The 26,129-nt window shown below is 39.1% G+C and overlaps 1 protein-coding gene and 1 long non-coding RNA gene across 10 annotated transcripts in view; one reads left to right on the forward strand and one right to left on the reverse strand.

The window, feature by feature from the left end:
• The window catches only part of LOC149915271 (uncharacterized), a 110,146-nt gene extending 93,087 nt beyond the window's left edge, over positions 1-17,059 (reverse strand). The window contains exons 1-2 of one of the 3 annotated variants that reach the window (XR_016459438.1): positions 16,867-17,059; positions 11,389-11,485 (exon numbers count right to left, since the gene is read on the reverse strand). This is a non-coding gene — a long non-coding RNA (uncharacterized LOC149915271). Of the gene's footprint in view, positions 1-11,388; positions 11,486-15,719; positions 16,254-16,479; positions 16,835-16,866 lie in introns of those variants that run through there. The other 2 variants (XR_016459440.1, XR_016459439.1) reach the window with 2 other exon arrangements.
• Positions 17,060-17,302: 243 nt separating this feature from the next.
• On the forward strand, positions 17,303-24,697 carry RER1 (retention in endoplasmic reticulum sorting receptor 1). Of its 7 annotated transcripts, none has more exons than XM_031613345.2 (9): positions 17,381-17,455; positions 18,788-18,841; positions 19,950-20,027; positions 20,315-20,400; positions 20,956-21,060; positions 22,089-22,188; positions 22,570-22,648; positions 22,754-22,889; positions 23,636-24,697. In XM_031613345.2, exons 4-9 carry the CDS (start codon positions 20,320-20,322, stop codon positions 23,723-23,725), a joined length of 591 nt encoding a protein of 196 aa, XP_031469205.1. In that variant the 5' UTR covers positions 17,381-17,455; positions 18,788-18,841; positions 19,950-20,027; positions 20,315-20,319; the 3' UTR covers positions 23,726-24,697. The 7 variants fall into 7 exon arrangements, with proteins under 7 accessions (XP_031469204.1, XP_031469202.1, XP_031469205.1 ...); XM_090123169.1 differs by lacking the exon at positions 17,381-17,455 and adding an exon at positions 17,503-17,939; XM_031613342.2 differs by lacking the exon at positions 18,788-18,841 and having other exon boundaries at positions 17,350-17,455.
• The last annotated feature ends 1,432 nt before the right edge of the window (positions 24,698-26,129 follow it).

Here is a 26,129-nt window from a genome sequence, read left to right on the forward strand (position 1 = left end):
AACCTTGCATTAAGGTGCTCAAAGCAAAGGGGAAAACAACAACAAAGCGGAGCACGTTGAACTCCCCAGTCATTGGGAAAATGAGACTGGTGAGAGTTTTCAAAGTGCTGCAAACTTTGGTTTGGTACTTCAGCTTTTGTTTATTAAGCAGTACACGTTGTCCTGTCCATCTCTACATCAAGTAAACCTGCAAGTAAAACAAACCAAACAACCTCGTGCACTACAGCCTGTGAATCACAGCAGGACCAGCCCTGCTTAGGTGCCAAAATAACTACACCTTGTGTGTGTGTGACTAACAGCAAATCCCACCCTAATTACTTGACACTTTGCTATTAGATTAACTGGTAAAAATACTGGAGCTTGCTCACTGTGACAGAACTGCTCATCAGCATTTCAGAAAGCCTGCAAGCTTCTGTACAGCGAGCAAACTGAACCAGAAGTTGTCAATAAACAGAGTATAGAAAGCATCATCTTCACTAAAACCTAAGTAACGCTCAAGGAAAATAGTGCTAAAGGTAAATAATCCCTTCCTCCTGCTGAAGATATCTGCCACCCATTTCAGAGGCCATCTCCACGCTTTTAGCTGGTTAAGAAATGCATATTCAATATTCCCCATTCTTCTGTTTGTTTTGTACACTGAGCATAATTTCTGCATGAATGTCCAACTGTTTCCATCTTCTTTGTGTTACACAAACCTCATTTACCAGTCATTCTTCTCCATATGAAAAGATCTATAATGAGGAGTCTTTCTGTCATTGCCCTACTCCTCTGAGTCAGGAATTTTCATTTCCCCCTAATACTTGCTGCAGTAGCTGCAATTTCATTTATTGTTGTCTCATACCACAGCCTTAATGCAAGAACATCTGTGGCTGGATCATGGAAAAGATTCAGTATCGCTTTCAGAGTTGCATCTCAATTAAATGGTTATGAGAAAACATACTTGGGATTTATGTTTTCAAATGACTCTTATAAAAAGGACGGTTTATTCGCTGTACTTGAAGTGACAGTTTATTTTTAAGTATTTAAATATTTTTCCAGTTAGTCACCTAGCAAAAAATATCTGTATGAGAACACTGAACATAAGAAATAGGTCTACTTCCACATGCATCCTTCTGAGAAAATAACTGACAGCGTTTTAATGCTAAATATTAAGGAATTAATGTTGCCTAAAAGTGTATTTTTAACTCGCATATTAGCAACACCATGAAAAAATTGCTTTTTTTTTTTGATGAAATAATACTGTTTAGAAAAAAAAATGTTTCGTGTGTGTGTTGAAATAAAGGCAGAAGTAAAAACAATTCACACATGCTGATCTGAGCCAAAATTAGCTTTGGTGCAACTCCAGGAATCAGTTGTATCAGGAGGGATCATCTTAACCTAAGAAAGCTGTAGGTGCCGTGTTTGCTTTGTCAAAAGCTAGAGAATCTGTACACTGACATTTGTAAGCTCTCCCCCACTGAATGCAGCCTTTGCTGTCCAAGGGCCTCCTGCTATGACCACCAAATGTCTCCACTCCGAATGGCAGAGACGTTGCTTCTGCAAGCCAGCTGAGGTTATAATGCAGCAAAAGATGAACTGGCATACAATATGAAAGGCAGTGTTATGCTACAGTGGTCAGCTGAGAAAAAAGCATCACTTCTCCACACAAATAACACCAGTAGAAGCGGCGTCGTGTAAAGAGAGAAGAACTGCTTTCAGCAGACAGCATCCTCCAGCTGAGCAGGAGCAATAGTGACTCACACATACCTGCTGTCTCCCATTTTCTCCTCTGAGACTCATCTTCTCAGCTTTCTCAGCAGATATCCTGCCACTTGGCTTCCTGCCTCCTTTCTACAGGAAAAAAAAATACCTACGTATTTCTGTAGTGCTTAAGGAAAGTGCCAAAAATGGTGCAATTTATGATGTGCTAGTGTTTGCCTTTGCATTCATAAGTTAACTACAAATGCAAAATCATCAGCACTTGAACGCTGGAGTTTTGATTTACATACATTAGCATTCTCTCATGATTTCCTATTATTTATTTCTGTAAACAGAATTGGATCCTGGTCACCAAACTGTTGGTATTCCCTGTAACAAACCCTGCCAAAGCATGAAAGATGTAGAAGTGAGAATGTACAGCTCAATAGATAGAATGATCTCAAACCAGAAGTTGTTTCAAACTCTTAAAATCTGAAGCATTTCTGTTCTTATATGTGAAAAATTAAAACCTTACTGACAGTGAAGCAAATAGTTATTTTACCTACACCTGAATTTTTAGAATGACATCCCATATTTTCCCCAGTGCAGACAATGCTATCCAGCTTTTGCTGTGTTTATTCTCCGGGCAGTGAATGAGAATCCCATCATTGCATCACTGTATCTTAAATTAATTGGTGACTCTTCCTTAGAAATTGCATGGCACAAACATTATTTTTGTTTGTTTAATTTTAAGTGCCTCAGATAGCTCTACAGAAGCCTTGGTGAATCATCTAATCCCTCTCTATTACACTACACAAACCAAGTAATCCAATGTCCTTCACAGGAACATTAAAAAGAATTCTTCATGCAAATCTTTACCTGAAACAATCTCAAAATAAGCAGCCGTTCCAAGAAACGTGTTTAGAATCAATGGCTTCAAGACAGGATCCCACATTACTCATCCCAGAAACACTATTCTTTAATAGACATCTGTAACACCCCTGGTGTTCCACATTACTGGCAATTCAGCACTGAGGCTTGGATGCAAACACAGGACGTGCCACACAGACCACAACCCACCAAGGGTTATCAATTCCAGTTCCACGTGCTTTCAAAGTGAAGCCATAGGAACTGTACCAGAGAATCACTCACTAAATAACTAAATACCCCCCCTTCGTGTCAATTTTCATTACAATGGACTGTCAGCAAGACAAAGATCACAGGCCACCTTTGAGGAGCTGGTGGCAGCAGGATGACTACTTTCACAACCATAGAACATAGGGCAGCTTGGCCTCTCTGCCAGTGAAGAATCAATTAATTATCTTTATACAGTCGTCGCAATTACAGCACACTGATCACCTGTGCAGGACATCAAACTAGAAGCTGTTGGTGGGGGCGATGAGGTCAGGAAGATAAAACCTCAGTAAAGATGACACGGCAGTAATCCTACACTGCAGATGTGATATTTATTAATATAATACAAATAGTTATTAGCAGACTAAAGGCTGCAGTATCTTCATTTAAGTGAACTTAAAAAACAGTTATTGGTCCTACGAGTAATGGATGTGTCTCATTTAAAGGTGACCAGACACACTGCATTAGTCTTTACTATTAAAGTCAATTCACCGAAGAGCTTTGCTCGTTAACACAAAAGGGAGGAGCAAAGACTTATTCAGCAGAAAGCAAAATAAATTTAACTTATGTTAAAGCAATTTGTAATAACTCAGGTTAGAAAGGATCATTTCAATACTATTCCAATTAAAATTGCTCATGGCACAAGAAATCCCCCAGTGGCTGAATCAGCTCTCACTGGAAAGGGCTTCACCACCTGGAATTGTGCATGCAGTGTTATAGAGGATTGTTGAAAGTGAGAATCCATACCTTGCTTGTTGACACTACTCAACTAATTTGGTTCTTCTACAGCATAAATCCTGCCCAGTGAGCTGGTGATGTTCCAAAACAAGTATCCTATTAATTCAGTCTCCCTGTTATTTAAAAGTATGCATACACACATGCACATCCCCTAAAACAATAGTTTATCTCTCAGTGCAGCTTTAAAAATACAGCCAATGTTAGAAAATGGTGTTAAAGTTACCTAGAACAATAATAAACCACATGCAACCGGACTGCCAGATTTTCCATAAGGGAAACACACTGCATGTTTCCAACAGCAAAACCCAAACACTCCTAATGTAAAACACAGGCAATGTATTTAACAAATGGTTTGCCTTCACCGCTGCTTGAAATACATGAAATCATGAAGACAGAAATTAATATCTGTTAACTGAAAAAAAAAATATATCTGTTCTATTTGTACCTGCAGTAATCAGCAGTAACAAACAAGTAGAAGGAACTCTTCTCCAATCAGCTACTCACCATTGAAGCTTTCAGTCAATTAAATCTCACCATTCATTACAAAATGTGAAATACGAAGCTGTAGATAATTTAACCTCCATAGCTGTTTTGCTAGAATTTACAATTACACATTTCTAAGCTTCAAAATAAGATGAATTATTTCAAGATGAATCTAGCATTTTAAGAAGTGTCCCTAGGACTTGAACAACCAGGTCCAGATGAATATTTACAAATTTACAATTTACTAGAATGAAGAGATTCTAGTAAAACAAGGAATATTGTTTTCTTATGGATAGAAAACACAGATTTGTCCATGAAGACTACAGGACAGAATTCCATTGGCTCACCTTAATGTGAGCCCCCAGAGGTAACCATTGCATTACCACAACCAGAGACTCCATCATCTGCACCTTCACCATGAAGTCCTACCACAAGTAAGAACAGAGCCCAGAATTTCCTGCATCCCCAAACCTGTGCTGCTGAGAAAGTCACGCTCCCAGACAGGACCCTGGGGTTCAAGCTCCCAGCAGTGATTTCTCACTACTACTGGTCACCTTCCTTGAATGGTAAGAACACCTTTTTAATTTGACCGTTCCCAATCAATATCGAATTCGATTGTTTTTAACCAAAAGAAACAAAAAATAATCTTACAGCAAAAACCAGAAAAATGCTTCTACGTTTGACCCTAAATTTACCTTCCTTCTCTGTATGGTAACTTCAGCTCACGGGAGATTTTTCTCATGAGAACCACTCTCATCCATATTAAAGCGTTCAATGGAAACAAAGCCTTCACTCAGAGGGAGGGTTCATCAAACCTACTAAAATTATAATCATTTAATAAAAGTAATGACTACTCTGTATTTAAAATATTTTCCCAGGCAGCACTTTAGCACATTGTGTATTCCAAACAAAGTGTTATTGCATAATCAACTCTGCATTATGTAGATTTTTTTTTTTTTTTTACGAAGAACATAATGAAGATTCTAGTAAAATAAGGAATATTGTTTTCTTACGGATAGAAAACACAGATTTGTCCATGAAGACTACAGGACAGAATTCCATTGGCTACAACGCAGCTCGGAGGATGCTTAAAGACAAAGTCATGCCATCATTTTATCCCATGAAAGCAAAACTGGAGGAAGTATTGTCCCAAATCACCCAGACAACCTGGGCTCACACACAAAGCTTTTCTTCCTCTCATTTCCACGTCATGTTTGCTGGATTACAGTGCAGCACCAAACAACCATACTTTCCAAAAATTGCTAGACAAGAATGCTTATAAACATCCAGAAACAATGGGGCTAAGAGACATCTTTATGAGCTCACAATAGCTGCTAACAGAATCTGACAGCAAAGACTGCTTTAAAACTGTGAGTACATAAAAATATCCAAAGACAAGAGAGAAAAAAATTCTTCCTCTTATTATTATTAAAACAATGTTTCAGTTTGTCTTCAAATATGGGATTTTTAGGAGTTCTTAAATCCAATTTGCAAAGAATTGAGACACATTCTGCAGCCAAACAATAACAGTTCTGCAATTATCAGCACCTGCATTACGATTCAATGGATTTAAATTACCAAGGGGCCATGGCAGATACCCTACTGACAACAATTAGCATAAAAATGTGCTACAGTCTAAAGCTGTGGGTGGGAATTACAAAAGGTTAACAGACTAAATATAAAAATCTTTTTGAATATGAAATCAATGTGCTTTGTTATCAAAATATGGGTACTGTAATTTAACCAAAATAGGGTTTAGAGTATCTGGCAATCTTCCATGTGTGTAAGCTTGGCTTTTCTTCTAAGCAAAACACAGAGCAGCCAATCTGAAAGTTTAAAACAAACCAAAGACTCAAAGAAAGAATTTTGTATTAATACTTTTTTTTAATTATTACTTACTTAAGCTGAATACCTAAATGAACACCAATCAGGACTCACTGATCCCTTTTATGTGGTCAGATCCAAAATCTCAGATTATTTTACTGCGCAAATCAGAGAAATATTTCAGAAGACAAAGTAAAGAACGGTGGAAGTTCCTGAATTCAGCTGAACTCTGAATAACAAACAGCTTTCTCAAAAGATCACAACAGGACACATTTTCAGAAGTGGCTTTTACTGCTGGGAAGCTGCCCAGGGAAATTAAAGATCTGGGGGTTTGGGGTTTTTTGGTAATGTTTGGGCTCACAGGTTTTTTTGTTAATATTTAGACTGAAGATACAGGCAGAACAGACAAAAATGAAATTAAACAGTTTGTTAACCGTACTAAAAAGTCAAGATGCTGAAGTTGGTGAAGTAGAAGAGACATTAGCAAGAAGTGACTTCATTAGGAAAACAAATTTGGTAACAGTCAAAATTTTTATCTCTGTTGTCTTTTTCTGCTTTTCTGTTTTCATTGACAAGACAAATGGCCACACAGGAACTCTGGATCCAGATAAACTCAAAGAAAGAACTCTTATGAAATTTTCCATTCCTTTTACCACCCAATAATTTATCTTTTTTTTTTTTCAAATTAACAGGTCTGAGAATGACATAATTACAGGGAAACATCTCACAGGCTTCAGAAGGAGCAGTAAAGCAAAGCAGATAAGAGACTTGTACAGTTAGATCCTAACTTCAAATTGATGCCTCATTAAATTGAGTTAACATAGACGTGCTTGACACATGCTGAGACCCCTTTTATCACAATTAGTGCAACATCCCCAGCACTCCTTGCAAGTCTAATGGAATCAGCATGTTTAGGACTAGCCCAGGGTTTCTAATTGCAAAATCAGCAAACATTTTAATCATCACTTTGCTGCCCTGTTGTTGTGAAATGAAATTGCAGATGTGTATTAGAAATTACAGACAGGACAGTCACACAGCTACTATTTCAACATGTTACTAGAAGATAGTGTAGTCAGGTCCATAAAACCTGATTATTTAAACATGCATTCATACAAATTATCAAAGTCTTAAAATTATCAAATCCTAATTTCTCCTTGTGAAGTTTCACGTGTTTAAAAGTTTAGAAGCTGATGGCTTTGCTCTACTGAATGGATTTTTTCCCCTGAAGGTAGCAGTCAATGAGGGTCCCACCTCCAGCTTTTTCTCCCTGCCCTCCATTTGTTACAGCATGCCTCAACAGAGCAGCTTTCACTTGCTGGTGTTGTTCCCTTTCCTCAAAGCTAAAAAGTAATTAGGGATGGTGGTGATAGTTTTTGTGCCTATTCCTATTTTTTAGGACAGTGATCATTTTGACACCTGGAAACAACAGTTTTTCCAGCAGAGTAAAAGATCCATGTGAAATATGATCAGAAAGCAAACAAAAAAAGCTACAAAACACAGACCTAGGAGGGACAACATTAAGGAAAGACCTGTGGGGGGCTCACAAAGTTGGTTCTGGTGTCAGATTATGTACAGTTCTGCAATAGACCACAATGAAGTCACATTCTGTTACGTCTGCTCTTGTCAGATGTGCAAAGTATTACTCCAAGTTCTCCCTTCCAAGGTTATTTTTTCTTTCCATCTTTCACATGAATTACAGCTCAAATTTGTCAAGATTACTATGCTTATGCAACAAATAAAGACTCAAATCAAACAGAATAACTTCCACAGGTACCTGTAAGAGTGCTTCTGATGCCAAAGTTGGTTTTTTTTAATTAAATGTTCACATAAAACCTTGGCAACACAACAAAGATCTGGGATAAGCATTAGTGATGCTTCATTCTAGCTGCTACAGAGGCAGCTGAGGAAACATTCAACTTTTAGAGCTCCATTAAAGTCATCTTTTCATTATTGAGTAGTAGAACTGAAGCACACATATTTAGAATGCAGATTCCAAATACAGTAATTGTTACAGGGATGAGTTACCAGGGAATTTGAGATAAAATAGCCAAAATAACAATAAATACCTGCTAAAAAAGCAGAAACAGGTCAGATAATAACAAAACTGAACAACAAAAAAGAGAAACCTGATTATACCTGCAGTTCCCTCTGCTCTGCCCACCCATGAGAACATACAAAATACAGATTTAAGATAATCTAGTTGCTTTGGAATCTTTATCAGTGCACACAGGAAAGAGAGCTGGGCCAGTTTTTTTTTTTTAGCAGATTGTCTGTAGTGGAAAAGAAGAAATCTTTGATGATTCCTAGGCTACCTCTATTGACCACATCAAGAGTTTCAGTACTAAGAGCTGAAGCAGAATTGTATTTAAGCCATCACAACCCTACTTGAAGAATATTAATGCTCCCATCAGTGATTAAAAAAAGCTTTTTCACATGAATTCTTGCTGAAAACACCAACATGCACACAACCAGCCATTGCATGTAACATGCAGGCTTATCCTCAGCCTCTTGCATGCTCCAGTGAAACCACAGTCACTCTTCCACACTTCCACGCAGGTTTCAGTGCATGAGCTCCTGTAAAAGACAATCTCTCACCACACCACCTTGTTATTATCACTGTCTTTAAACCACTGCTGAATCCAAAGCTGCAGGTAATCAAATTGAGCACGGCCAGTAATGGGATAAGCCCTGCTCACTGAACCCCAAGCACTTGTAGAAGGGAGATACTTAAGAATAGATTTGAATTCTGTGGTTCAAGAAGCCTTGTGAACTGCTGGGCCGTATTCAGTGATCAAAAACATGCATGCATAGGGTAATCTTGAGCAAACCTGACCTTCCTAGAACATTTCTGTTTGTTTGTTGGTTCTTTCCCTGACACTTAGGGCTCCCCCAGTTTAAGGCATTGAAACCACTGCTTTTGTGGTCCCCCTTCACCTGACAGGTCTGTTACTACTGTAAAGTCACAGCAATACTTCTGAGCATCAGTTGAAGGGTGAAAAAATACTGATTCCAGAGCATTTCTGGTTTTAGGCCTCATTTAATTCTTGCTAAATGAATGGAGACCATAGGAATTACTGCCTCAACCCTCCTGACCTTACAGCACAGCAGTGTGTTCTGCCTGATTACAAATAACTGAAAATAAACCCAAAGCAGGGCAGTTTTCTCCTATGAAGTGGAGTAAATTTCATCAAACGCATTGTTTTTTAGTTCTTATCAGAAAACCAGCATTCTGTGTTAAATCACTTAAGAACCATCCATTTTTAGTACACAGGCAGTTTCCTATACTTTCAAGTTATTTTAATGTTACCTTTTTTTCCAGTTCATTAAAAGGTAGAGAAGTTAACCCACCCATTATCTTTACACACCACACCGGCTGCTTGCAGCAGTCCCTCCTCCCCATCAGAGGTCAGATCCAGGTTCTGGAGCTGTGTTATAACCCTTCAGGATTGGTAAATCAGTGCAAATTCCCAATGCCTAACGACAAAAGATCTCAGTTCCCACTTTCCAGAAGCAGCAACTGTCAAAAGACAGCTTATAACCTCAAATCCACTGCGAAATAAAATAGCTCGGATGGTTTTGTTTGTGCTGGTAGGTTTTAAAATCTCAAGTCCACATATAAGTTTACAGGTAAGCATATACCAGAAAACAGACATGAGCCATAATATGAAGAGCTCCCTCTCCAACAACATACACCCACCATTATGGCAGACTGGGCACTCTGATGTAACTGCTGCAAGATTGAAAGCAAACCCGTTCAAGGGAAAGTCAGATAAATTCAGTTCAACAACTAAACATTTCACTTCTATGGATAAAGAACACTGAAGGTTTTTACAGATGAAATTGTTGAAAAACACCAACAGAAAGCCAGCAGACATGCAGACAAACTGCTGCCCATGGTATCTAGAATGCCTGCTCCCTGGGAGGGTTAACGTCTTGCAAGGACCGTGCAAACAACACCATCTGTACTTGGCTTGGACAACCATGACATGAAAGCTGACTCGTCCCCCCGGAAGGAAAGATATACATTCATTACCTCTAATGAAAGCAGTTTCTTCTTTTTCTCCTACTCAAGTTGTGAAGAAAAAGAGACATTTTTCACTCTTCCAGATACTGCATTGTAAATAATATTTCCATTTTTTGTTTTTGCAAAGCCAGGCGACCATTCTGCCTGAAATACGTATCTAGACATTTATTTTAAACTGTGAATAACCTTGGCTTCCATATAAACGCACTTTAAAAAGGTTAAAAACCGATTAAGTTTTAATTATAAACAGGAATATTGTGCTATCTTAATACAGAATGTAAATGATTGCTGAGAAAAGGGAAAATTAAGTCTTCTAACTATCCAATGAACAGGAGTGGAACGAATTTCCTCTTCAAACGTATCCTTACAGTAATCTGAAGAGAATGCTTCCATGATTGTGTAGAGAGTTCTTCAAGACCCATTCAATTCCTTATTGTTCTGCTTACAGTGCCAGAAAAAAAGGCCTGTTAAAGTTAACATCTGCTAACTAATCACAAAACAGACCATCACAACATTTTATAGGGTTTGAACATAGCTATGAATTTTGATTACTACCAACTTTGAGTGGATTAAAGCAGCACTGCAGTGCGAGACTCCTGCAACCCACAGCAGCTCCTTCCCAGGAAATGCTTCTAAAAATAAAGATTTCCATTGTGTTCTGAAAGCATGAGTCTAACGTTACAAGTACACCTAATATCAAAGATGGAAATAAGGCTAATGACAGCCTTCTGATTTATTTCTTTTTGCATTAAATACTTCATTTTTAGAATGCTGCTATCCCACAAGTAAAGATTTTGACAAGCAAATATTCCTTAGCCAAGCCACTGCACTCTTCCACTCCATACATTTTGGTGCTTGATACCAAGGGAACGTGCATATATGCTTTATTTCAAGTTTTTCAGATCATGCCCTTCTATGTGATGCATTCATATGAGTACCTTCAGCTGCACTGAAGTTTTAACTACTGTTTCACACACAGTCCCCTTGTGCATAAGTCAAATAGATTGGAAAGTGTCTCCAGTAAGTCACTGAGTCCATAGCTTTGCATTATAAGATTCATTTCTGCTCTACACCAAATTACAACCTGCCAAGAAATTCATTATTTCCAATAACAATTTGAACTAGGATTCCTCATGCACAAACTGCTCACATACCAAATTGTTTCTTTTGCTCTCCTTCCAACTCCGGAATTCCAAAACACCTTCACTTTTAAAATGAAAAGCTCACATCATTAAAAAAAAAAACCAACAAAAACCACTCCCTCATCACAACAATAAAAACCCATTACAAGAACATTTGATACCTCGCTGCAGTTCTGCACGTACTCTGAATACAGCAAAGGTCTCACTCAGACAGCTATCCCCTTGCTCCATAGAGCTATACATCCTAGGAGGAACACTCAGAGGATACCAGACACTATAGCCAGATCATATGAATCAAAAGAAGGACAACCAAAGCATTATGTCAAAGTCTTGTTAATAACTGGAGAGCATAATGAATGCACTTACCAGCAGCGCAGCCATTGATCCACAGTCTATCACAGATGTCACAGGAACAATGAATTATAGCGCCCTGTCCATTGAATATGTCATTTCTCCATTGCCCCTTTAAACAGAAATACACATGGATTTTAAATTTTGACTACAACACAGCTACATTATAAAGAAGGGATTATTTCAGCAGATTTTCAATAGCCAAGTGGGTGGTCCTCAAGGCTCTTTATAAATACCCTTCCAACATTTTTGTGAAAAGTTGAATGGGAGACCACACAACTACCAAGGATTACGTGGCACTCCTCTAAAAGGAGATGGGGGGAAGAATCAAACACTTCTTGCCTAACGTTTGTTACTGTGGGATACTATTATGTGAGGTCCTGCAGTTCATATATTACATGGCACTAAATTACATGGCAAGAAAGAATAACTGCTTTGTCACAAGCAGAACTATGCATTATTTTGCTTGTAAAGATTGTGAAAAGTGAAAAAGTGTACCAAACAATTCCAAAAAAGCTTCACTGATTTAAACCTGCACTGCATTTGACCCAAGATACAGCCTTTCCATAAGATGCAAGTTTAAAGATTCCTAAGGCTGCAAAGCCACAAGAAAAAAAAGTTATGGTGTGACCAAATTAAGGTTTCTAAAAACCTACACTGGTACATGTAATCAATCTTGTGCAATATCAGGGTGAACAGGTTTTTTTTCCAGCAGATCCCTTCTTACCCAAGATGGTGTGATTCCAAGATGAATTTAGAGCCACACTTTCACTGATACAGCAATTGTCCTATCAGAAAATGGACAAAGCACAGACAAAAGTCCAGGCATAGGAAGAACAACTGTCACAAATGTCACTTGTTCTGAGTGGTTGTGTGATTGCTGAATTGGAGGAACTGTACTAAATCCCATGTCAATAATGATAATAATTTAAAATCTAAGGACCTCCTTCTATTAAGTTGGATTTCTGGCCTCTTGTGTGATAACAGCAGATGTACAAAATGAAGAGTTACTGTAACTCTAAAGTCTGTGAACCCAATTAGAATTCCTGTTTGTGGCTGAAGTTTCCAACACTGTTTGCAGCCTTAGCAATCAGGGATTTAAGCTGAAAAACGAAAGCACAAAGTGGTTCTTTAGAAATGCACTTCTGATGCTATTTGTATTGGTCTATTCCTTCTGCCACTACTTAAAGCAAGCATCTACAGCAGGTACCCCAACCACAGCAGTTGGTAACTGATGTACAGAAGCTTCAGGCTCCCCTGGCATTTTAAGGATCTTCTCTGCCTGGTAAAAGAGACTTTCTAAATGGCTGTCAGCTAGTTCCAGTCATGAGTGCACATAACTGGGAAAAGGGGAAAAAAGCTCACTGGAACTAAACGAGGTACTGAAGTCGTATGGGTTTTCATCTTGCATCACTGTACGTAAACGTACAGCAGGGTTCAGCTGTGAACTGCTTCCTCTGGGGAAGAAAAAGGCAGCAGGGGAATAACACACCACCTTCCTCAACTGTCCCTTGTCTCTACCTGTAAAGGCTTTCAATCAATTCCTGTGATTGCCTACTATTAATGTCACCCGTTCTCTTAAGTAATGAAGCTAGCTCTTACTTAGATTTGCCTTTGTCTCTCCCTGGCACATTTCCTTGTCTAATCCTTTTTTCCAGATGGCATAAGGATGAGAGATAAGTGTTGCTAAAAGTTGCTTAGCAATGCAACACATGCAAGGTTTGGAAATGCTGACGTCCACATAAGCACTATCTATACATCACACATTTCTGCAGAGAAACAAAGGCGTGAACAACCAGAGTGACATGGAGGCCTCCAGAAAAAGAGCTACCAGTTAGCACACAAACAGGAGAGTAGGAAATGGAGAGCAAGGTTCAGTGATTGGCTGCATTACGCTGTGGGTTTTATTGTTTAGAAAAAGCCTACAATGAGAAATTCTACTTTAAACAAAACACCTTTGAGTTTTAGTGTTTTCTGATTAAAGGCACACGATGTGCTGGATGAATATGCTGCAATCCATTGATTGAGACCAATACAGGCAAAGAAGTTATTGAAAAATAAGTGATGAGGGCAAAATTGTCTATTATCAGCCATTAGATATTGAAGAAAGAAATCCCCCAATCCTAAGGTTCAGTAGTAAGGAATTTATTCTGAAAAAACACCCCATATAGTTGTGTATTGGTTCTAGACTCAAAGTTTATTATAAGTAACATTTAAATATTTTGAGTAATAAATAAGAAGATGCAGTTCAACAACGACAGCTGCACAAGGTCATCATTAATTAAGCTCTGCACCAGCCTTCTTGAACAGATTAGCCTGACACATTTCACATTAAAAACTGAGATGTTAGGAATTCGTTCATCGTTGGTTTCAACTTTGAAACAGCTAGATCTTAGAAAACAGCTAAGGAATAATTAAATGTTGGAAATGCACGTGTAGTTTTACTTGGAATAGTCTCTCCCTGAGCAAGATTTGCAAACAGTAACTGATTTGATAGATATACATCATCATTATTCTAAGAATTAAAAATATTAATGTTTGTTACACCCACCATTCTATAGCAGAACAACTTGTCCAAGGAATCTGTGTGGATAAAGAAAAAGTTGCTGTAAAGGGACCCTGAACACTTTATTTCAGGAAGCAATTTCCAGGTCACTGCCGTGGCTTCCATTTCTCAGTTAGTGGCTATTACACATTTCATTATGATTCTTTTTATCTCAAACTCAACTTGCCCACCTCTAATAGCCTATGATTTCCATATCACCTAACTGGGGCTTTTATCAATCACTTCCACAATCAGGCTGCAGCCCTTTAGCACCTGCAGGGCCCTGATCAGAAACACCACATTAAATGTACTTCACAGATTCCAGGGATGACTGCACCATGCTCAGCTTTATAACAAGTTTGTGTTGATAGGATGCAGCTGACAGCAGGTCAGACTGTACAGCCAAACTACCCTATTTACCCCCATCACTACTATGAAGTGTAATTCTGACCAATTTAAATCCCAGGCACTTAAATAATTTGCACAGTGCCTGCAACTCTGACTCTTCCAAACAGATACCAAAACTCACATGGATTCTAGGGCAGAAAAAAACTGAAAGCCTGCAGGTGAAGGAGCCCATAAGGCTAGCCACCTGTTTAGTGTTGTTAACAGGTGTATCAAACAGCAGGCCTTCCTCTGGGAAAGAAGACAAACTAAACACAGCCAAAACACACAAAGAAGCAGCAACAGGGACAGAATGGAACACAGCATCTGCTTACCGGGATGGATGCAGCAGCCAGAAATGAGAAATCACAGAAAGGAAACACTTTTGAGGAAAATCAATATATATATATATATACATTTTTAAGCTCAGCAACCTCTGCAAACTTGGTTTACATTTTATTGTTTCCCTTTATTTTCCATGCAGATGCACACATGCAAAGGCACTACAACCCAGACAGGCAAAACAGATCATTGGTGGTGCTGGTGGTTTGTTTTTAAGTCAGGTTGTTTTTGCTGGCTTTAGTTTAAGGTCCCCCATTGACCAGCTTGAGTTCCTACATCGGCTCTCATAACATTTTTCCTTGAAGTAAAATTAGTTTAATGATTAAGCAGTGCATAAGTCTGAGATATTGTTATTATTGGGCTGGCTGTAGACAGTAATAACTATTGCTTATTTACTGGACATTTCACCAACGTGAAACTCTACAATAGGATGCTATTAATAGCATCCATTTATTAATAATTTGCCTCTCCAAAAAAGATAAAAAACTCACATTAATAGTTAAAACTAGAGAGAAAAAACAGACAAATTCAATTCTTATGCCATCACAAGCATATTCTGTACCACAGAAGAACACTAAAATATCCCAGAGCTTTAAAGATTTGTTCACATTCTCCCTGTTCCAAGAAAATTACTTCAATATGTCCAAGGTACTGTTTTAGTTCAGAAAAAGTGCTTTTTTTTTCTTTCCCAAAATTCCTTCATTTACACAGTTCCCAAGCATGGAAATGTTTGTACAAAGCACGGAAGCATTGAGTGATCAGCAACAAAGTCTGACATCCACCAAGACCTTTAACTGTACAAAATGGCTTTTAAGATCTCAACTGTAAAGGTTTGCATGCAAAGCAGGATGGGAACTTCTCAAGTCTTTGGGTCTCCTTTGGTACCTTACCTCCTAAAGACACAAAACCAAACCTCTACCATTTCTATTGCAACTAGGTTTGCAACTGTAATGACACAATAAGATGGGAAGCACAGCAGCAGCACTACAGAAGCAACTTCCTGGGCTGCAGCAAGTGAGCATATGCTCATAACACAGCAACTACAAGCACAGAAATAAGGAAAGAAACTGCTCACCTTCAGAGAGCCTCAGGCACACAGGGATCCAGCAAGAGAACCTCACCTCCACTGCCAGCCCTTAAATGAGGGCTGGGAAGGGGTGGATCCTGGCTCCAGCCCTTCTGGTCACTCAGCTACATTTCATGCACCTGGGCTCCCCTGGGCTGGCCCTGCCTTCCCACCAGGTGCTCCATCACTGGTGCAAGCTGTGACTTAGCATTTCTACTTCTGCATCCCACGCTGCCCATACACAGCTCCTCTAATGTGAGTTTTCACATTTTTGCTGTTCACCTCCATATTTTGAAGACTCACATTCTGCTGGGACCATGCCTTGGTTTGTGTTGGAATTCAGTTGACAATGACCCCAGTCCACATCTATCTGTCAGGAAAGTAAGGCAGTGTCCACACACCCAAGGGCCGGGCTATCTTACATTGTGTGTCATTTCTTCATTAAGAGATCATTAAAGCAGATTGCTTCTACTGCATCAAAATTGGCTGCTAATTGTGAAAATAAGCAGTCTGATAATTTTATATATTTTAAGTTCATGATTGCTATCCTCAAAGCATATAATGTTGGCGTTCTTATGCCTTATGTTTAAACACACGTTGCAAAGGAATACTCGAAACACAAATGCATACTTGCATCAAGTAGCTGCCTTAAGCTTGTTTTCTGCATAAACACCAAACAAACCATCAGGATGGCGTTGTCAATACCACCAATGACTTTTTTTGTTTTGTTTTGTTTTGCAGAAGCATCATTTCGCTTTTAAGCACGCACCTCGTTCAAAATCGAGCCCAGCGCCGCGGCAGCAGAGGCAGAGCAGCTCCTAAAGCAGCGCCGGCCCGAGGCAGGGCCGCCTTCGGCCTCAAAGCACGAACTGCAGCGCCGCCCAGCGGCACCAGGCGGCACTGCACGCAGCTGCACCCAGCACCGCCGGCTCGCGGAGGGAGAAGCGGCTGCGCCCCATTTTTGCTGCACGGTTTTAGCTCGGATTGTTTCATCAAATGCACAACAGCGCTTGTGCTTATGTTTTTTATGCCATCCGTATCTTTGCCTAAGGAGTATTTGCGATCTTGTTCTATTCGTTTTGATCCCAAGCTTTCCTGCGTACGTGCGTTCATAAAGATTTTTAAACTCGAAGGCTAGAGGAATAGATTTACCTACCATTATTTATCGTACTTCATACAGAAATTTGAGGGTGACGATAGGTGCAAAAACACCAACGCTCCGGTAGATCTGTTTGCTTTTCAATTCCGCATAGACCACTAACAAACAAAACTGCAAGACTCGACTACTTTAACTCCGCAAGCTGCTGAGGCTGCGGGCTGAGGCGGCCCAAAGCAAGGCTCGGCCCGCGGGATGCGCGTTACCGGGCGCGCGCGCTCAGCTGAGGCTGGAAAACAGAGCAAACCGCAACGGCTCTGCTGCCGCCACGTGCCCGCGCAGCTCCCGACGCCTCCACGCTGGCAGCAGCAGCCTCGCGCTCATTGGCTGAGAGGGAGCGGGGCGGGGCGAGGCGGGACGCCCTCTAAGGCTAGCAGAGCGATCTGCGCCTGCGCAGATGCTAAAGATTACGCTCCAGCGGCCGCCCCGCTTCCTCCCGCGTCCACCAATAGCAGGCCGGTTCCGAGTCCTCTTCCCGCCCCTCTCGCCCCGGAAGCGGAAGTGGATGTGCCCCCCGCTGTGGCCGCCATATTGGGGCTGTGGAGGCGGGGGGAGGGGGGACGGAAGGCAGGATTCGGCTCAGCCGCCTGTGAGTAACTGCGGCCCGGCGTCAGGAGCCCGGCCTGGGTTCGGGGCGGGGGCTGCGGGCCGGCGGTGGCGCCGCGTGGGGGGCGGAGGTACAGACAGGCCGGGGTCTGCTGTGCCGCATCCCGTTCCGGGCCGCTCCGGGCCTCTCCAGGCCTGTGCTCGCTCTGCCAACCGCCGGGCTCTCTTCAGCGGGCTCCGCTTTTGCCTTACGGGTCACTCCGGCTGCTCTCAGTGTCAAACGTTGCCAACCGAAGTGCCTTTGGCTTTTATTTGATTTTTTTTTTTTTCTGACTCGGTTCCTGGCTCCGTTGCTGTGCTGCGGTGGGTGGGCGCGGGCTGGCCGGGCGCCTCGGGGGAAACGGCCCGTTTGTAACCATTGCGGCGGTCCTGAGCCTGTCCTTCGTTCTGGCACCGGCACACGGCTGTAGGACGTTGCTTTACAAGGAAACTTTCTTGAAGCGATGGGGAAACTGATATAAACTGTGGTATGATCTTACTAGCTTCCTTGGCGTTTTATGCTTAAGAAAGCTTTTATTGTGGTCAGAGGTTTGTTTGAAAGTTCAGTAACTGTGTGCGACTTTGGAACAGGTGGCTTAGATGACTTTTGGCCTCAGGAACTCGAGGATACAATTAGTTTGTGATGGTATTACCATAACAACAGAAGTTAAAATGCCCCTGTTGTTCTGCTCACCTTGGTGTTGTTCAGTGGCAGTTTGGGCTGTGCTCTGCTGGGTGCAAACTGCCGTTTGTTGTATCAATCTTTGTATGTCCTATTGGCTTTAGAATTATCGTAACTCATTGTGAAAGAGGAATTGAAAAACCTGGTCTGGTATTAAATGTGGAGGTTGGTGGCCCTGTCTGTGACAGGGGGTTGGAGATTTGTGGTACTTGAGGTCCCTTCCAACCCAGGCCATTCTGTGATTCTGTAGTTGCTGCTGTTTGGGTTTAATTAATCCCATATAGCTATAAGGTATGGCTTAGGTTCTTTGCTGTAAACCAGCTCCACTGCTGAAGGTGGCTCTCCTCAATGCTTATGGCTTACAGTTGTTCTTTAAATGAATGTTTTAAAATGATGAGAGATGCTAAGTCAAATTCTTAAACTTTGTCAGGTGATGCTGTAGTCTGCACTGCTTATGGAATCCCTACTGGCTGCTTTCAAGCCAAAGAGACAGTGTTAGCTGCTTGCATTGCTTGGCCTGCTATGGAGGAGCTGTATGGATGATGAACAATCATGTAGTTGCACATACAGTGCCTCCTTACATCAAGCAAAATTTCTATTCCATTTAAAAGCCATTGGTAGCTTTGTAGATATGATTTATTGCTTGTTCTGTAGGTCAGTCTCTGCACAACTGGAGTGGTAGATCTGCTTGTAGCATGCAGTAGTCAGGTATGTTGTGATGTGAATATTGATTTGAGTTTTGATGTTTGCCATCTTTAGAAAACTGTTATTCAATCATCAATAGATTGAATATCTTTTTTGTTGTGGTTTTATATCTCAGGATGATTCAAACCCACCCCAAATAAAGCACAAAATGATGCTCAGCTAATACTGCTGAGTAATTTCTTTCTTCTGCAGTGCAGTGAATGGGCAGAATAATAATTACTTCCTTTCTGTCTGTAATTAAAATGTCTCTTTTTTTTGCATGAGTTTCCATTGGGTTTTGTTTTCTTTTTACCATAACTAGAATTAAAATGGACTGAATCTTTTGAAGCCTCATGATCCTTTTCCCTTTATCTTTTCAGGTGTAACAGGGCTCCTTTTTTCCTACTTCCTATTTATTCTATAGGATTTGGTTTTCAGGTGTTTATAGGAAATAGCTTCAAGTTTCTTTGACTGCCGAGACTGTCCTCAGTCTCAGTTTTTCCATTGCAATATCTAAGTCTATATTCTTCTGAATTAATGATGTTTCACTCGTGTGTGCTGCCATCTGAGGCTCTGGAGGTGTTAATATCGTGGTGAAAGTCCTCCAGCTGTCTCAGAGGTGTGTAGTCCCACCCCCAGATGGGGAGTCCAGGAAGTAATGTCAGGGATTGCTTTTGATGATGTGGCAGACGTGTTTCTGTTTAGATTCAATTTCATTTTGTTTGCTTTATATCTTCAGTAGACTGATAAAGCTTAGTTGGACTTAACTCAAGAGTAAAGATCTTGTATTGGTAGTAGGAAAGTGTCCTTAAAAAAAAAAAAACACAAAAAACAAAAGCAAAGGAATTATTTTTTATCTGGAGTCGGAATCCTGCCTTGTTCTTTATGTTTACAATTCTAGTGATACATAAAACTATTCTGGACTTCAGGGCTCTTCGTGTTCTTTAGATAAACTCACTGATTCATGCTAGGAGTGTTTCGGTTTGGGTGCTTATGACAAATGTTTGTTTCTGTAACCACTTGTGTACAAAGTTCAGAACCTAAATGCTTTGCCGTTTAGTTACGCTGTATTTGAAAGTCTTAAGCAGCTTGAAAAAGAAATATTTATTTTGGTTTTGTTCTTTGTCTTTAGACACTGAGGTGACAGGAGGGTGGTGCTGCAGTGCATATCAATGCTTAGATGTTATAACTCAGCTCCTGCCTTATCAAGGTGATGTCTAACAAGGGTCATTCCTGTATTTCTGTGTGAATTTGTTTTTCCTTCCCTAAAATGGATTGGATCCTCTCTTGCCTTTGTAAAAGTACCCTTTTCTCTGACTTCTTGACAATTTCTTCTAGAACTGAATTTCTTTTGAAATAAATGTCTTCTCTCAGAATACTTTTTTTTCAAATAGGGTTATCCAAAAGAATGTAAGAACATAAGACATTCTGTACTATGAAGTTTTACAGCGCTTAGCTTTTTGTTTGAAATGTTACCTATGTGTTTTATTTTCACAGCAACCATGTCAGAAGGGGACAGTATTGGTGAGTCTGTTCATGGAAAGCCTTCTGTGGTCTATCGATTTTTCACAAGACTTGGGCAGGTTGGTTTTCTCTAGGATTTCTCTGACTCCATCAGAAGCAGAACTCAATGCAAAGTGTAATGAGTTTGAGGTTGGAGGAACTGCTGAAATACTGAAATCTGTACAAAAGATTTCATTTGAAATGTTGTAAAAATAGACAACAAATATTCTAATGCATAGTTTAATGGAACATTTAATGTGTGTATGTATGATGCTGCATATGGAAATATGCTCTTATCATCAAAAAACGTTGCTTTATGTTCCCTGTCATAATCATGTTAAAGAAAGTCAACTTAAGGGAGATAAAGAATGAAAGGTTTAAGATCTGGGTTTCTTTCTGATGCCCCAAGTATTAGGAGTTTGGGTTTTCTGGCCTTTATGGAAATGTAGAGCTTATATTTTAAAGATTTATAAGTATGTTTATAATTAAAGTTAATTGTAATAAGCATGTTTCATGTTACTGTTCGTTCCAAAATATATTTACAAATGCTTACTATTTCTAATGCTGCCCTGAAATATGAATTATTCATTGGGCAACATATATTTTACAGCTGCTTACTTTGTATTTCTTCCTAGATCTACCAGTCCTGGTTAGACAAATCTACTCCATATACTGCAGTGCGATGGATCGTAACTTTGGGTCTGAGTTTTATCTACATGATTAGAGTTTATTTACTGCAGGTAGGAAAACTGGACTTACTGATCAGATAGTTTTAGATATCATTAGTGTTCTATTATTTCTGTTAGGAGGATTTCAGGAATTACATTTTGTGTCATTAGAACACACTAAGGGTAAATCAGGTAGTCTGAGGAGGAAACTCTTGCTGGTGTTAAACTCATGCCTTCAGACTAAAGAATTTGTGAATGCATAAGATCATTTATTTGATGGTAATGTAAAGTGGAAATACTGCAGTAATTCTGTTGAAATTACGTAATAAATTTCTGAAAACTTTGTAGCCATTAAGGTTTTATTTTTAAAGCTGAGTAACTTGTTCAGGAGCCCATGATTACCTTTGGTCATGCAAACTGTGAGGAGTTGCTTTTTTGGCATTTCTGCAGGCCAGCAGCAGGCTATTTCTCCACTGATCAGATGCCTCTATCTCATGCCAGTCTGCAGTTCATTGTAGAGCTTGAGAATGGTGATTTCAGGAAACTGGACTTTGCAGACTGAATGCAAGAAGTGTGCAGACAGTGGTAATAGGAATATTTAAGAGACTGAAGCCTACAAAGATGCTTTAAACAAAGCAAGCCTTGCTTTCTTGCTTTTTGCTGCTTTTATGATATCTGCATTTTGAAAATGGAAGCCAGGTGTCCGAGAAAAGCTTTTATTAAATCCATTAGTGTACCACTCATGTTAAGGTTTGTTGTAATTAATATATTAGGTTTACTGTAAGGAAATTTAAGAAATGTTTAGCTTATTAAGAATGATAGATTTAAAGTTTTTGCTAGTTTTCCAATAAATTTGGTCAATATTTAAATAAATTTAAAGAAAAACTCTTATGTTTTCTATCAGTATAGAAATAGTGGAAAACATGTTTGTGGGTTTTTTTTTTTGTTGCTTTGTTTTCAAGAAGAAAACCTCTCATGTGAATGTGAGGACACAGAGAAGCACTTATTAAGGAAGCAGAAACCAAATTGATTGAAAATATCTGAGAGTGGTGTGCTGGAGGTCTTTAACCTTTTCTTCTTTGTTTCCTTCCTTTCTTCAGGGTTGGTACATTGTGACATATGCCTTGGGAATCTACCATCTAAATCTCTTTATAGCTTTCTTGTCGCCAAAGGTAGATCCCTCTTTAATGGAAGATTCAGGTATGGTGAATTCATTCTGCAGTAATTTTGAACTAATTAAACTTCCAGCTCATTTTGTCTGATATAATAATGTAAGGATGTGCAATTTCAGTCTGACACTGTATTCTTCAACTTGTAAAAACTCCATACAGTTTAAATTAGAAACTGCTATGAAACTGGTCTCAAAGTGATTTTTTCAGGTCTTGAACAATTCCATATTGTGTTAATCTTTATTTTGACAGAGGGTGTACATGACTTAAATTTTCCCTGCAATAACTCAGTGACCTGGCACTCATTTTTGTTATCTGTTTTTTTAATGGGAAGCCAACCCTGTTATACTAAAACCACAACAGTAACTGGAATCTTTGTAACAATGAGAGTTGATTGTTTTTTCTTCTTCAGATGATGGTCCTTCCTTACCTACAAGGCAAAATGAAGAATTTCGGCCTTTCATTAGGAGGCTTCCAGAGTTTAAATTCTGGTGAGTTGGTCTATCTGCCCACGTTCTGTTTCTGAAATGTTTAAATATCTACATTAATTAACGGTGACTGGTGTTGAAGGATTAATTGTTAATGCTATTTTTAAGGCACTCGGCCACTAAAGGCATCCTGGTTGCTATGGCATGTACATTCTTTGAGGCTTTCAACGTTCCTGTTTTTTGGCCAATCCTTGTGATGTACTTCATTATGCTGTTTTGTATCACTATGAAGAGGCAAATCAAGGTAACTTGCTAAGAACACAGAATAGCATTTGTGATGTCAAAATGTACAGTGTTGTTTCAACCTCTGTCTAGTTAACTGCATTACAAGTATTAAATATGTTGTGTGCATTTCTTTTGCTAGAGAAATTTGAATCCCTAATACTTAAAAATTAGGTGTATATTAGTAGAAAACAAAAATGCTTGGGGAAAAACCTTCATATAGTACATATACAAAACTTGATGCTTAATTCCAAAGAAGTTTTTATCTTAAAAAAACATAGAATTTTAATGAGTCTTACAATTTCTGACCTCCTTCCTTTCTGAGGTTAACTATCGCTGTTTATAATGAAGGGGTCTTTTAGAGTCTCTGGTGCATGACAAATCAAACTCTGATGAGTTGAGAGAAAAACATATGCAAATCTTTCAGACATGCTTTTAAGAAACTTCTTAATATTTGTTGATGTTTTAAAAAGAGAACCATTTTCTTTCCAGACACTCAGGATTTTGATGAAGTACCATTACTCAAATGTAAACTAAGTGGCAGGAGTCCCCTAATGAGTGAACTTTACTGTGCTCTGCATGTTGTTTGAGTATAACCAGATTTGAAAATTGGGCTCATAGCATTATTTAAACCATGATTAGCTTTTGAAGTACTGTAGAACTTTCTCCCTAGAGGACTGTGTCAGTTATATTTTATATTATGAAACATTTTTTGTAAACGTTATCTGTATTTCTTGCTTCTAAAAATTCGTATGTTTTTCTTCACAGCATATGATAAAGTACAGATATATACCCTTCACACATGGCAAGAGGAAATACAAAGGGAAAGAAGATGTGGGAAAGACCTTTGCTAGCTAGAAGGTGCAATCAACCTTTTGACCAATTCTGCTTACAACTAAAGGAACGATTTTTGAGCCATTGTAACAATGCCTTTTTTCTTCATAAAATGATTGAGTTGTGACAAAGCAGTTGAAGTTTCATTTTAAGAGGATCTCGCTATTTTTATCTGAAGTATCGGTTGCTTGAAGAAACTGGCATTCTAACCAACTTGCTTTGAGTTTATCTTTTGTGAGAAGTTGGAGAAACTTTGGATGATCCCCTGGATTTGGGATAACGGATTTCTTTCAGGATCCATTGCACTGGAGAGATGAATGGCTTTGAGTTTGATGTTTTTACATAGTTCTTCTCAGTATCACCCTGAAGTGCTGTGCACGTATGTAGAAAAAAGTCAGGTGGCACACATGATGCTGTTTTCTGCTTCATGGCCATGTGCTATTTTCATATAAAATTCAGCAGATCTAAATAGATGCCAGTTTGCTAAATGCATGATATTACTGAGTCATAAATATAAATAGAAAAAGAAATCTACAAATGTAAGGATTTTGCAGTAGGGAGAAAAACGCACACAGCTTCTAAAGTAACTCATTTCTGTTAGGTTTCAATGCCAGTTTCACCATTACACCTCCTAGCAGATGCTAAAATTGGGTTCCTTCGTGATGACTCAAAGTTTTGTTCAAAATCTATTCCAGTTTCCTTTGAGGACATGGAATTATAAATATATATATTTTAATTGTTTTAGTTGGAATTTCTTTCATACCTAAGGGTTTCTTGATTAACTTAAGCCAACTTCGTGCAGCCCCTTCAGAATATACTCCAACTGGCCATAGGAGACAAACTTTGTGGGTTTTAACAAAGATTTTCATTTTCTATAGTTAAAAAAAAAAAAATCAGATAAATGACCTGCATGTAAACTTTTTCATGTGATACAACTGCAGTTTTATTAAGTGACTTTTTAATTCCAAAATTTATTAAAAGACAGTGTCCCCCTTTGCTTGTTCTCTATTATCTTTATATATATATATTATACGTATAGAAAGATCTAATAGTATTTATGGATTCTTTGCAGTAGTGATTACCCTAAGAATTTATCTTCATGTGACCTATTTTAGATCTTCAGGGAACATTCACTGGGACAAGGTAGATAAAGTTTAGCTCTTCAAAGATTCTAAATGGAGAATAGTGTCAACTTCTACTGATGCCTTATTGGAAAATGTATGTAGGAATCCCTTTATATGACTTTGTTGAATGAAGTCAAGGCGCCCTAGGATTCAGCCTTTGCTAAACCTTGAAAAGGGAAAGGTAGTTTAAGTTGATGTTGGCCTAGTTTTTGTTTGTCAGCGTGTGTTTTTCGTATCAATATGGAAACTAGTCTAACTTCAAATTACAGAAACACTGCATCTAGAAAGAGCCTTACAGAAGTACCCATCATTGACATTTGTAGATCTTTGCCCACTAGTCTGAAAGCCCTAACTTGGAGGTTTGCTGGAGTTTCTGAATATGTGGGTAAGACTTGGAGATTTGTATGATTTCTTTTTAAATGTTAGCAACTGGAGTGACTCCTGAGCATTGAGATATGAAAACAGCCATTGCAAATTACAGATTTTTACCTTCACCTGATTTCTAACTTAAGTGGCAGCATAAGAACAGATTTCTTCTCCTTAATAGATGTATAGCTGTTCAATATTCAGTGTGGTTAGCAGTTTTCAAATACATATTGTGGATGACATCAGAATGACTATGTAATTCCTTAGGTGACTCTCAGCTTCCAAAGGCCAGGCAGCATTTTGTTAAACTTTGCTCTATTTTTATCACTGAGGAGTGATGAGTTACCATTACAGAATGCATGAAAAACTTGGATCACCAGCTTCACAGCCACTTCCCAGTCATTGACTGATTCCTGTTTGTTTCTATGTGCAGATATCTTTCCTCACTGTTTTTCATGGTAAGGAGAATGCTTATAATGCAGTCACTTCCTTAGCACATCTTTGTGTCATATGGACCATTTTTCTGCCATGGCTGTCTTTACAGTTTTAAACACGGGGATGCCTGAAATTTTTCTAGTGTAAGAACGGGAAGATATTGCAGCTCTGAAAATCAGCTTTTGTACAATACTGCTGAAGTACTTGCACAATAACTTTTTATTCGATTTGTAGGTATGAAGGATTTATTTGAGGATTCGCGCTTGAAAATTTAATAATTAACTAGCTCACATCTCTGCAATACAAATAACTGTTAAAAGAAGTGCTCTTACTGTAGCTTGCCCCTCCCAATCCGTGTTTGGTGCTATTTGTGCAAGATTGATTGAAACAAACTCATGATCTGCCAGTGGATCACATGGATTTCCCTCTCCATCTGTATTGAAATAGAATCAACTTCCTCTTGCACATACTGTGCAAAAATAAGGTGGTGTTTAATAACTGAC

Source organism: Phasianus colchicus, chromosome 22 (genome assembly GCF_987193195.1).
Source record: "Phasianus colchicus chromosome 22, bPhaCol1.hap1.1, whole genome shotgun sequence".
Lineage (NCBI taxonomy): Eukaryota > Metazoa > Chordata > Aves > Galliformes > Phasianidae > Phasianus > Phasianus colchicus.